At 58.1% G+C, this 13,673-nt stretch overlaps 1 protein-coding gene across 1 annotated transcript; it reads right to left on the reverse strand.

Moving 5' to 3' along the window:
- Nucleotides 1–6,283: 6,283 nt before the first annotated feature.
- UTP6 (UTP6 small subunit processome component) lies at nt 6,284–13,387 on the reverse strand. Its single transcript, XM_075326290.1, has 12 exons — nt 13,321–13,387; nt 13,137–13,218; nt 11,954–12,035; nt 11,553–11,734; nt 10,128–10,207; nt 9,065–9,142; nt 8,810–8,989; nt 8,661–8,741; nt 8,486–8,589; nt 8,329–8,395; nt 8,176–8,248; nt 6,284–8,035 (listed from the first exon to the last, which is right to left on the reverse strand). The coding sequence occupies exons 1-12, from the start codon at nt 13,381–13,383 to the stop codon at nt 7,878–7,880; spliced, it is 1,230 nt and encodes a 409-aa protein (XP_075182405.1). The 5' UTR covers nt 13,384–13,387; the 3' UTR covers nt 6,284–7,877.
- Between the last annotated feature and the right edge of the window lie 286 nt (nt 13,388–13,673).

Below are 13,673 nucleotides of genomic sequence, written 5' to 3' on the forward strand. Positions count from 1 at the left end.
TATGTATATTCTTTAGATTCCCTATTGTATATATTGTAGTTTCTAGTGTGCTTTAGGCTGATTAAATTATATAATTAATCTTGGGCTGTTCTGTTATCTCGATCTTGAATCCCACGTCTGTGTGTTCGGCTAATAGTTACCGTGAAGCGGTTGGTGGCAGCGAATTGTGCCAAGGATTATTGTGGGGAGGCCAGTGAGATTCGGGGAGATTTTATATATTCCGCCCGCGGAGGTCGGGGGAATATATACCTTACTCTCACCGGGGACCCTTCAATAATCGGCATAAGTAGTATAGCGGCCTCCTTGCTTATGGTCGGGCAATTCCATAATTGGCCTGACTATAAGAGGGGCGCTAGAGAGCGCGTCACGTGCTCTGTCTGTCGGTCGGGAGGTATAAAGGAGGGGTGACCCCCACTTGTTACCCCCCGATTGTGACGTACTGGTAGCCAGCGCGGGGGATTTCTGAGTGACCCCCCCGGTGGTTTGTGACAGGGAGAAATTCCGGAACCGGACGCAGAACCACCTTGTCCTGGTGAAACACCAGGAAAGGGGTTTTGCATGACAGCGCTGCTAGCTCAGACACTCTCCGAAGTGAAGTGACTGCTACTAGAAAACCACTTTCTGCGAAAGGCGTGAGAGAGAAATATCCCTCATTGGCTCGAATGGGGGTTTCTGAAGAACCATCAGCACCCTGTTCAGATCCCAGGGTTCTAACGGCCGCTTGTAAGGAGGGACGATGTGACAAACCCCCTGCAGGAACGTGCGTACCTGTGGAAGTCTGGCTAGGCGCTTCTGGAAAAACACAGAGCGCTGAGACTTGTCCCTTAAGGGAGCCGAGCGACAAACCCTTTTCCAGTCCAGATTGAAGGAAGGACAGAAAAGTGGGCAAGGCAAAAGGCCAGGGAGAAATACCCTGAGCAGAGCACCACGACAGGAAAATTTTCCACGTCCTGTGGTAGATCTTGGCGGACGTTGGTTTCCTAGCTTGTCTCATAGTGGCAATGACGTCTTGAGATAACCCTGAAGACGCTAGGATCCAGGACTCAATGGCCACACAGTCAGGTTGAGGGCCGCAGAATTCAGATGGAAAAACGGCCCTTGAGATAGCAAGTCTGGTCGGTCTGGTAGTGCCCACGGTTGGCCGACCGTGAGATGCCACAGATCCGGGTACCACGACCGCCTCGGCCAGTCTGGAGCGACGAGGATGACGCGGCGGCAGTCGGCCCTGATCTTGCGTAACACTCTGGGCAACAGTGCCAGCGGAGGAAACACATAAGGGAGCTGAAACTGCGACCAATCCTGAACTAAGGCGTCTGCCGCCAGAGCTCTGGGATCTTGAGACCGTGCCATGAACGCCGGTACCTTGTTGTTGTGCCGGGACGCCATGAGGTCGATGTCCGGCACCCCCCAGCGGCAACAGATCTCCTGAAACACGTCCGGGTGAAGGGACCATTCCCCTGCGTCCATGCCCTGGCGACTGAGATAATCTGCTTCCCAGTTTTCCACGCCTGGAATGTGAACTGCCGAGATGGTGGAGGCCGTGGCTTCCACCCACATCAAAATCCGCCGGACTTCCTGGAAGGCTTGCCGACTGCGTGTGCCGCCTTGGTGGTTGATGTATGCCACCGCTGTGGAATTGTCCGACTGAATTCTGATCTGCTTGCCTTCCAGCCACTGCTGGAACGCTTTCAGGGCAAGATACACTGCCCGTATTTCCAGAACATTGATCTGAAGTGAGGACTCTTGCTGGGTCCACGTACCCTGAGCCCTGTGGTGGAGAAAAACCGCTCCCCACCCTGACAGACTCGCGTCCGTCGTGACCACCTCCCAGGATGGGGGTAGGAAGGATTTCCCTTTCGATAATGAAGTGGGAAGAAGCCACCACCGAAGGGAAGCTTTGGTCGCCTGCGAGAGGGAGACGTTCCTGTCGAGGGACGTCGGCTTCCTGTCCCATTTGCGTAGGATGTCCCATTGAAGAGGACGCAGGTGAAACTGCGCGAAAGGAACTGCCTCCATTGCTGCCACCATCTTCCCCAGGAAGTGCATGAGGCGCCTCAAGGTGTGTGACCGACCTTGAAGGAGAGATTGTACCCCTGTCTGTAGTGACCGCTGCTTGATCAGCGGAAGCTTCACTATCGCTGAGAGGGTATGAAACTCCATGCCAAGGTATGTCAGCGATTGGGCCGGTGTCAGATTTGACTTTGGAAAATTGATGATCCACCCGAAACTCTGGAGAGTCTCCAGGGTAGCGTCGAGGCTGTGTTGGCATGCCTCTAGAGAGGGTGCCTTGATCAACAGATCGTCCAAGTACGGGATCACCGAGTGACCCTGAGAGTGGAGGACCGCTACTACAGTAGCCATAACCTTGGTGAAAACCCGTGGGGCTGTTGCCAGGCCGAACGGCAGTGCCACGAACTGCAGGTGTTCGTTTCCTATGGCGAAGCGCAAGAAGCGCTGGTGCTCTGGAGCAATCGGTACGTGGAGATAAGCATCTTTGATATCGATCGATGCAAGGAAATCTCCCTGGGACATTGAGGCGATGACGGAGCGGAGGGATTCCATCCGGAACCGCCTGGTCTTTACGTGTTTGTTGAGAAGTTTCAGGTCCAGGACAGGTCGGAAAGACCCGTCCTTCTTTGGGACCACAAACAAGTTGGAGTAAAAACCGTGGCCCTGTTGCTGAAGAGGAACAGGGACCACCACTCCTTCTGCCTTCAGAATGCCCAGCGCCTGCAGAAGAGCCTCGGCTCGCTCGGGAGGCGGGGATGACCTGAAGAATCGAGTCGGGGGACGAGAGGTGAACTCTATCTTGTAACCGTGAGACAGAATGTCTCTCACCCAACGGTCTTTTAGCCATGGCAGCCAGGTGTCGCAAAAGCGGGAGAGCCTGCCACCGACCGAGGATGCGGAGTGAGGATGCCGAAAGTCATGAGGAAGCCGCTTTGGTAGCGGCACCTCCGGTGGTCTTTTTAGGACGTGACTTAGACCGCCATGCATCAGAGTTCCTTTGATCTTTCTGAGGCCTTTTGGACGAGGAGAATTGGGACCTGCCCGCGCCCCGAAAGGACCGAAACCTCGACTGCCCCTTCCTCTGTTGGGGTATGTTCGGTTTGGGCTGGGGTAAGGATGTATCCTTTCCCTTGGATTGTTTGATGATTTCATCCAAACGCTCGCCAAACAATCGGTCGCCAGAAATTGGCAAACTGGTTAAGCGCTTTTTGGAAACAGAATCTGCCTTCCATTCCCGTAGCCACAAGGCCCTGCGGAGTACCACCGAATTGGCGGCTGCAACCGCCGTACGGCTCGCAGAGTCCAGGACAGCATTAATAGCGTAAGACGCAAATGCCGACGTCTGAGTGGTTATGGACGCCACCTGTGGCGCGGACGTGCGTGTGGCTGCGTCAATTTGCGCTTGACCTGCTGAGATAGCTTGTAGCGCCCATACGGCTGCGAATGCTGGGGCAAAAGAAGCGCCGATAGCTTCATAGATGGATTTCAACCAGAGCTCCATCTGCCTGTCAGTGGCATCTTTGAGTGAAGCCCCATCTTCCACTGCAAGTATGGATCTAGCTGCCAGTCTGGAGATTGGAGGATCCACTTTGGGACACTGAGCCCAACTTTTGACCACGTCAGGGGGAAAGGGATAACGTGTATCCTTAAGGCGCTTAGAAAAACGCTTATCTGGACAAGCATGGTGATTCTGGACTGCCTCTCTGAAATCAGAGTGGTCCAGAAACATACTCGGTGTACGCTTGGGAAACCTGAAACGGAATTTCTCCTGCTGGGAAGCCGACTCCTCCACCGGAGGAGCTGAGGGAGAAATAGCCAACATACGATTGATGGACGCAATAAGGTCGTTCACTATGGCGTCCCCGTCCGGAGTATCAAGATTGAGAGCGGCCTCAGGATCAGAATCCTGATCAGCTGTCTCCGCATCATCAACCAGAGATTCCCCCCTTTGAGACCCTGCACAATATGATTATGTCGAGGGAAAATCTAAGCGAGCTCGCTTAGTCGGTCTGGGGCTGGGGTCTCTTGTCAGAACCCTCAGCTTGGGATCCATGAGATACCCCGGGAGGACATTGTTGGTCCAGCTGAGGTGGGCCAGGGAACAAAGATTCAACAGAGTCCCTGTGCTGAGATACCGGCCTGGACTGCAAGGCTTCTAGTATCTTAGCCATAGTCTCAGAGAGTTTTGCAAACTCCGTCCCTGTCACCTGAACAGTGTTAGCAGGTGGCTCCCCCTGGGCCCCCCCTAGCAGAGGCTCTGGCTGAGTAAGTGCCACAGGGGCCGAACAGTGCACACAATGAGGGTCAGTGGAACCTGTCGGTAGCGGGGTCGTACATGCGGCGCAGGCAACATAATAAGCCTGTGTTTTGGCACCCCTGCCTTTCGTGGGCGCCATGCTATTATCTTCCCTGAGCAACACAATAGGGTATATAGCCAGAAATCAACTGTGCACTATACAGTGTAAAATAAACATATAATGTTACACTACTGCACAATGGGGCTAGCACCACAGGTGCTGCTTACCACCCGCTTAAAGCGGTTGTGAGGCCACCAGAGTCCCTGCCTGGGTCTCCCAGACTTTGTCCCCCTCTGCAGCGTCCGAGGAGCTGACAGGAATGCGTCCTGAGGAGAGGAGGGAGCCGTGGGCGTGACCCAGAAAGAGCGGGAACTGGTGCCTGCACTGTGCACAGTGAGGGGAGTGGAGTATGCAAAGCATGCTCCAGCCCTCAGTGCTGCTCGTTCTGAGCAGCGTCCCGCCCTTCCCCTGCCTGTCAGGGCTGGGGGTGGGAGGAAAGGAACTAGGCCGCAAAAAGCCGGGGACTCTAGTAATAAACGCGGCCGCCGTAAAAGCGCGGCCGGCGTGGAAGTCCCCGGCGCACTACAAGTCCCAGCCGCGCCGCAGTGTTTCCATGGCAGCGGCGGTCAGTGCGGCAGTCCCTATACATAAACACACTCAGCAACGCTGAGTGTGTAATGGCACACATTAACCCGGTCAGCGCCGCGGTCCCCGGTGCACTAGCACACCCAGCAAAGCTGGAGTGTTGCTGTGCGCGGTCCCCACCGGGATACAGAGTACCTCCAAGTAGCAGGGCCATGTCCCTGAACGATACCCGGCTCCTATCCAGCAGGCTCCACAGGAGTTGTGGATGAAGCACGGTCTCAGTGCCTGGAGACCGATAGGATCCCACTTCCACCAGAGCCCTGAGGGGGATGGGGAAGGAAAACAGCATGTGGGCTCCAGCCTCCGTACCCGCAATGGATACCTCAACCTTACAACACCACCGACAAGAGTGGGGTGAGAAGGGAGCATGCTGGGGGCCCTATATGGGCCCACTTTTCTTCCATCCGACATGGTCAGCAGCTGCTGCTGACCAATCTGTGGAGCTGTGTGTGCGTGTCTGACCTCCTTCGCACAAAGCAAAAAACTGAGGAGCCCGTGGGAGCACGGGGGGTGTATAGACAGAAGGGGAGGGGCTTAACACTTTTAAGTGTAATACTTTGTGCGGCCTCCGGAGGCATAGCCTATACACCCAATTGTCTGGGTCTCCCAATAGAGCGACAAAGAAGGTAACAATCGTCACTATGGTTCTTTGTCTCTCGCCATGGCACAGGGATCCCATAATGGAAAGCTTTTTTTTTTCTACCCTTGAGCAAATTTCAGAGGTCCTTAACACACGGTTTGCAGACTTATGAGGTGCCCAAGCTTTAGTATGTGACGTATACTCATTTCACAAAGTCTGTAATACTCAGGTGTTGCTTCAACACTGTATATTCCCCACAAATGTAACAAACTGTCAGGCGACTGACCCTTCCGCTGAGCCACAATGCTAATAATCCTGGGACACACGGTGGAATAACAACGAGCTAACATGAACGGAGATGGAAAAAGTGTGAACAGGCGAGAAACAAGAGGAGCAAGCCCGGCCATGTCCGCGCCGGCCCCAGCTTGCAGCATGCTGATGATAGCTTCATTCGCTCACTATGAAAGCTCTTTTCTTTGACAGTTCTATTCTTGGCATTGTATGAATGCACTGATGGGAATTAATAGTCATTTTGACTTTAAATTTGGTTAAAAACCTTAAGATCAAAAAATTGAGAAAAATGTACTAAATTTGAAAAGAATTTTTGCATTTTGTGGCAAATCCTGATGTCCAGGATTTCTTTCGTTTTCAGCAAATCAAAAATACATGGAAATTAGATGAAAATAAACAGCTTTTTACTCGCACACCTGTGTTACTTATTGCAACAAAATAAACTTCTCCAGAAGCAGCCGAGGGGCAGGGCAGGATTTTATTATGTGCAGTCTATAAGAACGGCTGACAGCAATCTGAGGTATGAATGCTCCATCCACTGACAGCAAGCAGCGGCCTCTAACTGCTGTGGAGGACAGAGGCCTCCCTTCTGCTTACTGCCTACTGGAGGTGACAGTTCTGTGGCAGTGCGAGGCAGGTCAGGGTCCGCCGCACTGCAGCAGCACAGGTCAGGGTCCGCCGCACTGCAGCAGCACAGGTCAGGGTCCGCCGCACTGCAGCAGCACAGGTCAGGGTCCGCCGCACTGCAGCAGCACAGGTCAGGGTCCGCCGCACTGCAGCAGCACAGGTCAGGGTCCGCCGCACTGCAGCAGCACAGGTCAGGGTCCGCCGCACTGCAGCAGCACAGGTCAGGGTCCGCCGCACTGCAGCAGCACAGGTCAGGGTCCGCCGCACTGCAGCAGCACAGGTCAGGGTCCGCCGCACTGCAGCAGCACAGGTCAGGGTCCGCCGCACTGCAGCAGCACAGGTCAGGGTCCGCCGCACTGCAGCAGCACAGGTCAGGGTCCGCCGCACTGCAGCAGCACAGGTCAGGGTCCGCCGCACTGCAGCAGCACAGGTCAGGGTCCGCCGCACTGCAGCAGCACAGGTCAGAGTCCGCCGCACTGCAGCAGCACAGGTCAGAGTCCGCCGCACTGCAGCAGCACAGGTCAGAGTCCGCCGCACTGCAGCAGCACAGGTCAGAGTCCGCCGCACTGCAGCAGCACAGGTCAGAGTCCGCCGCACTGCAGCAGCACAGGTCAGAGTCCGCCGCACTGCAGCAGCACAGGTCAGAGTCCACCACACTGCAGCAGCACAGGTCAGAGTCCACCACACTGCAGCAGCACAGGTCAGAGTCCACCACACTGCAGCACAGGTCAGAGTCCACCACACTGCAGCAGCGCAGCTCAGAGTCTGATTCAGGGGGCAGCACAATGCGGGGCCTGGTTCAGGGGCAGCACAATGCGGGGCCTGGTTCAGGGGCAGCACAATGCGGGGCCTGGTTCAGGGGCAGCACAATGCGGGGCCTGGTTCAGGGGCAGCACAATGCGGGGCCTGGTTCAGGGGCAGCACAATGCGGGGCCTGGTTCAGGGGCAGCACAATGCGGGGCCTGGTTCAGGGGCAGCACAATGCGGGGCCTGGTTCAGGGGCAGCACAATGCGGGGCCTGGTTCAGGGGCAGCACAATGCGGGGCCTGGTTCAGGGGCAGCACAATGCGGGGCCTGGTTCAGGGGCAGCCGCTCTGCAGGAGCGCGGGTTAGCCACACTGTGGCAGGGCCCAATTCAGGGGCAGTCACTCTGCAGCAGGTCAGGTCAGGGGGCAGCTACCCTGCAGCAGCACAGGTCAGAGTCCGCCACTCAGCAGCAGTGCAGCTCAGAGTCTGATTCAGGGGGCAGCACAATGCGGGGCCTGGTTCAGGGGCAGCCGCTCTGCAGGAGCGCGGGTTAGGTCAGAGTCAGCCACACTGTGGCAGGGCCCAATTCAGGGGCAGCCACTCTGCAGCAGGTCAGGGGGCAGCTACCCTGCAGCAGCGCAGGTTAGGTCAGAGTCAGCCACACTGTGGCAGGGCCCGATTCAGAGGCAGCCGCTCTGCAGCAGCACATGTTTCTTCACAAACTCCTCCACAGCCGCTCCCTGCAGCGCTTTCATGGCTCTCCAGTGCAGGGCGCGGCTGTTCTCCGCTTTTCCTTCTTCATGGCTCAGTTCTTCTTTGATGTAAGACAGCCAGAGATCTGGAAATGAAAAACAGTCTCAGCTTCATCTGGACGGCTGAAAACCAACATGGCCACCAAGGGACATAAGCCCAGGAGGCCAGCTGGAGGGACAGGACGGAAAATTCCGCAGCTATAGGGGTGAGGTGGAGAACACCAACCTGGACGTGTGGCCCCAAACTCCCGCAGCGCCCGCTCATAGTACTCTCTCAAATTAACCATCCTGCTCTTTTCCTGTATGACATGGAAAGATGAAGTAAGTGCTCCAGAGCTGAACTCTAACCAGCATCATCCACAACGAAAGCCACACTCACCTGATCTTTCTCTATGTCAATCATCTTTTGGAAGAAATCCTCAGAAAAAGGCCGACTCTCATGTAAGCTAGAAAAGAGAGATGGAAATTAGGACTGGGGAGCAGGTAAACCGGAGGTGGCGTGGCCAGAAGTGGCACGGCCAGGGGCTGCGCTCTACCTGCTGAACACCTTCCTGGCCCTCTTGTATCCATGTCTCCTGTAGGCCCAGTCCAGGTACTTCTCCTTCATGGTCCTGGTCACAGTCGGCTTGAGGACAAGTTTCTGTGGAGGGTGACTGGTCAGGACCGGTGGTGGTGGTGGAGGTTGGTGGAGTATAAGGTTGGGGCACTTACCTTGTACAGGGACTCTGTAGATTCCTCATTTCTTTCCTTCTCACTCCAGTCCACCATCAACATCCACAAAGGCAGAGAGTCCTGCAGAAAAGAGGTGGTCAGCGGGCCGGCAGCCACGTCCACAGCAGACGCTGCAGCACTCCTCCTACCTGCTCCTTCACACTGGCCAGTGCCTTCTCAAATACCCACTCAAGGTTCTCCACTCTCAAAGTCACCAGTGTCTCCAGTCTCTGCTTCCACATGTCCACAGACCCCGGGGACCTGTCAGTGGCAGCAGTCAGGACCTGAGCTGCCACATCGCCTTGGCCCAACTCCAAGAGAAGAGCGATCTGGAAGGACATAACAAATTAACCCTCAGACCCTGGTTCAGAGCGGCCCCTCTAAAAAACTGCACATCTACTCACCCAGTCCTGGTATCGGGCCTGTGGTAGGAACTCGGCCTCGTGAGCCTTCTGCAGCGCCTCCAGGAGCCGCTCCTGCCTCTACAAGACAGATGTGAGACGTGAGGACAAGAGCCACCACAGAGGAGGCCACCACAGAGGAGGCCACCACAGAGGAGGCCACCACAGAGGAGGCCACCACAGAGGAGGCCACCACAGAGGAGGCCACCACAGAGGAGGCCACCACAGAGGAGGCCACCACAGAGGAGGCAAACACAGAGGCCAGAAAGAGAAGAAATGGCTTCTCCTGGACACAGCACCGCCAATGTCCACCGCTTGTGTCTGCTATTCAGACCAACCTCATTTACATCTTGTGGACACAGACGGCGCTGTCACGAGCTCTCTTATGTATCAGCAGGGAAAACACTCGCCCCAGTGTGGAGCGCGGCTTCAACATAAACCGTCCTGGGAAGAGCAGCCTCAGCTCCAGTCATAGGGAGCTGGCGCCTGCCTGCCTGCCCCCCCCCATATGTATGTGTCCTCCATTCTGGAGAGCTAACACCTGCCTGCCCGCCCCCACATATCTGTCCGCCATTCTGGAGAACTGGCGCCTGCCTGCCCCCACGTATCTATCCTCAACTCTGGAGAGCTGGCATCTGTCTGCCCCCACGTATCTTCCCCCTGGAGAGCTGGAGCTTGGCCCCCGCAACTCCCCTGTATCCGTCCTCCCTTCTGGAGAGTCTGGGCCTGCCTGCCCACCATCATGTATCTGTCCTCCCAGAGAGTCAGCGCTTGCCCCCCCCCCTGCATCCGTCCTCCCTCCCGGAGATTCCGAGCCTGCCTGCCCGCCAACCCCTGCATCCGTCCTCCCTCCTGGAGAATCAGCGCTTACCTGCCCGCCAACCCCTGCATCCGTCCTCCCTCCTGGAGAATCAGCGCTTACCTGCCCGCCAACCCCTGCATCCGTCCTCCCTCCTAGAGAATCAGCGCTTACCTGCCCGCCAACCCCTGCATCCGTCCTCCCTCCTGGAGAATCAGCGCTTACCTGCAACCCTGTAGACAGAGTGGCACGTGGATGTTTCCGTACCTGCTGCTTTAGCTCCTTGCTGTTCGTTTGCCTCTTGAACCTTTCCACACAGAAGGAAAGATACAGCTCCCACATGGACTCTGAAAAGGCAGAGATGTGGTAGGTCAGCAGCGTCACAAGCGGCGGCAACCGGGGTGGAGAAGCCACAGTCACACGCGGCGGCAACCGGGGTGGAGAAGCCACAGTCACACGCGGCGGCAACCGGGGTGGAGAAGCCACAGTCACACGCGGCGGCAACCGGGGTGGAGAAGCCACAGTCACACGCGGCGGCAACCGGGGTGGAGAAGCCACAGTCACACGCGGCGGCAACCGGGGTGGAGAAGCCACAGTCACACGCGGCGGCAACCGGGGTGGAGAAGCCACAGTCACACGCGGCGGCAACCGGGGTGGAGAAGCCACAGTCACACGCGGCGGCAACCGGGGTGGAGAAGCCACAGTCACACGCGGCGGCAACCGGGGTGGAGAAGCCACAGTCACACGCGGCGGCAACCGGGGTGGAGAAGCCACAGTCACACGCGGCGGCAACCGGGGTGGAGAAGCCACAGTCACACGCGGCGGCAACCGGGGTGGAGAAGCCACAGTCACACGCGGCGGCAACCGGGGTGGAGAAGCCACAGTCACACGCGGCGGCAACCGGGGTGGAGAAGCCACAGTCACACGCGGCGGCAACCGGGGTGGAGAAGCCAGTGTCACACGCGGCGGCAACCGGGGTGGAGAAGCCAGTGTCACACGCGGCGGCGGCTGGGGTGGAGAAGCCACAGTCACACGCGGCGGCGGCTGGGGTGGAGAAGCCACAGTCACACGCGGCGGCGGCTGGGGTGGAGAAGCCACAGTCACACGCGGCGGCGGCTGGGGTGGAGAAGCCACAGTCACACGCGGCGGCGGCTGGGGTGGAGAAGCCACAGTCACACGCGGCGGCGGCTGGGGTGGAGAAGCCACAGTCACACGCGGCGGCGGCTGGGGTGGAGAAGCCACAGTCACACGCGGCGGCGGCTGGGGTGGAGAAGCCACAGTCACACGCGGCGGCGGCTGGGGTGGAGAAGCCACAGTCACACGCGGCGGCGGCTGGGGTGGAGAAGCCACAGTCACACGCGGCGGCGGCTGGGGTGGAGAAGCCACAGTCACACGCGGCGGCGGCTGGGGTGGAGAAGCCACAGTCACACGCGGCGGCGGCTGGGGTGGAGAAGCCACAGTCACACGCGGCGGCGGCTGGGGTGGAGAAGCCACAGTCACACGCGGCGGCGGCTGGGGTGGAGAAGCCACAGTCACACGCGGCGGCGGCTGGGGTGAAGAAGCCACAGTCACACGCGGTCGGGGTGGCGGCTGGAGTTGGAGAGTGCACAGTCACATGAGGATGGGAGGGGGGGGAGAATGGATGGGGGGGGGGGGGGTCATTCGCAGCTCGGGCAGTTACACATTCAGTACCTGTAGGCACAGCACTCAGCGCAGACTCGTACACACGGCTGCACTGCTCCTCTCGTCTCGCCAGCTCTTGCGCCTTCGTCTGTTTGGATGTGGACTCCGCTGATGGTGGCGGGTCGGCTGACAACTCCTGACGAGCCAAGAAGTCCCAGGTCAGAGGACTCTTCGCATAAAGGGTCTGCAAGCTGGATGTGGTACAAGATCAATCCCTGCCCCCACCGGGCATCCCCCAATGCATGATGGTAGGTCCACACCCCAATCACCCTCTGGACGCCCGCCACCCCCAGATCCATCCCAGCGCCCCCCCCCCCACCCCAGATCCATCCCAGCCCCCCCCCAGCCCCCCCCCCCCAGCCCCCCCCTCCCACCCGCTGCAGGCCGCCATCTGCACAGAGGCAACTTACTCAGCCAAAATCTCCTTCTGCAGCTCCGCGGTGAAGGGAAATTTCCGGGCAATGGAGAGAAGAGAGAGCTGGAACTCCACCCCTGTAATAGGAGAGCACACGGTCACACGCCTCCCCGCGGAGCACCACCACATACACAGCACCGCGCCTCCCCGCAGAGCGCCACCACATACACAGCACCGCGCCTCCCCGCGGAGCACCACCACATACACAGCGCCTCCCCGCGGAGCACCACCACATACACAGCACCGCGCCTCCCCGCAGAGCACCACCACATACACAGCACCGCGCCTCCCCGCGGAGCACCACCACATACACAGCACCGCACCTCCCCGCGGAGCACCACCACATACACAGCACCGCGCTTCCCCGCGGAGCACCACCACATACACAGCACCGCGCCTCCCCGCGGAGCACCACCACATACACAGCACCGCGCCTCCCCGCGGAGCACCACCACATACACAGCACCGCGCCTCCCCGCAGAGCACCACCACATACACAGCACCGCGCCTCCCCGCAGAGCACCACCACATACACAGCACCGCGCCTCCCCGCAGAGCACCACCACATACACAGCACCGCGCCTCCCCGCAGAGCACCACCACATACACAGCACCGCGCCTCCCCGCAGAGCACCACCACATACACAGCACCGCGCCTCCCCGCAGAGCACCACCACATACACAGCACCGCGCCTCCCCGCAGAGCACCACCACATACACAGCACCGCGCCTCCCCTCGGAGCACCACCACATACACAGCACCGCGCCTCCCCGCGGAGCACCACCACATACACAGCACCGCGCCTCCCCGCGGAGCACCACCACATACACAGCACCGCGCCTCCCCGCAGAGCACCACCACATACACACCACCGCGCCTCCCCGCAGAGCACCACCACATACACAGCACCGCGCCTCCCCGCAGAGCACCACCACATACACAGCACCGCGCCTCCCTGCAGAGCACCACCACATACACACCACCGCGCCTCCCTGCAGAGCACCACCACATACACACCACCGCGCCTCCCTGCAGAGCACCACCACATACACACCACCGCGCCTCCCCGCAGAGCACCACCACATACACAGCACCGCGCCTCCCCGCAGAGCACCACCACATACACAGCACCGCGCCTCCCTGCAGAGCACCACCACATACACAGCACCGCGCAAACCTGTAATCTGCTGCTTGGCGGATTTATAGATGGCGCGGACCAGTCCTCCATCAAGTATCTCATCAGAGTACGAGACATCCCCCTATGAAAAGACACGGCCATTATACATGTCCATAACTGCCCGACACACGGGGTCTCCTGCAACACAGAACAACACGGGGGACACAACCCAGGAGGCGCTTACAACATCTATCTCCGCCAGATCCGCCTTCTCTTTCCTCTGCTTCTCAACATTCATCAGCTCCATTCGGAAATACTGAGGGGAAAAGCCAAAGTCAGTAGTGTCATACAGGGGCAAATAAAATAATACTGCTCCCTATGTACAGGAATATAACTACTATAACACTGCCTCTATGTACAAGAATATAACTACTATAATACTGCCCCTATGTACAAGAATATAACTACTATAATACTGCCCCTATGTACAAGAATATAACTACTATAACACTGCCCCTATGTACAAGAATATAACTACTATAATACTGCCCCCTATATACAAGAATATAACTACTATAATACTGCCCCCTATATACA

The sequence above is a fragment of the Anomaloglossus baeobatrachus genome, chromosome 10 (assembly GCF_048569485.1).
Source record: "Anomaloglossus baeobatrachus isolate aAnoBae1 chromosome 10, aAnoBae1.hap1, whole genome shotgun sequence".
NCBI lineage: Eukaryota > Metazoa > Chordata > Amphibia > Anura > Aromobatidae > Anomaloglossus > Anomaloglossus baeobatrachus.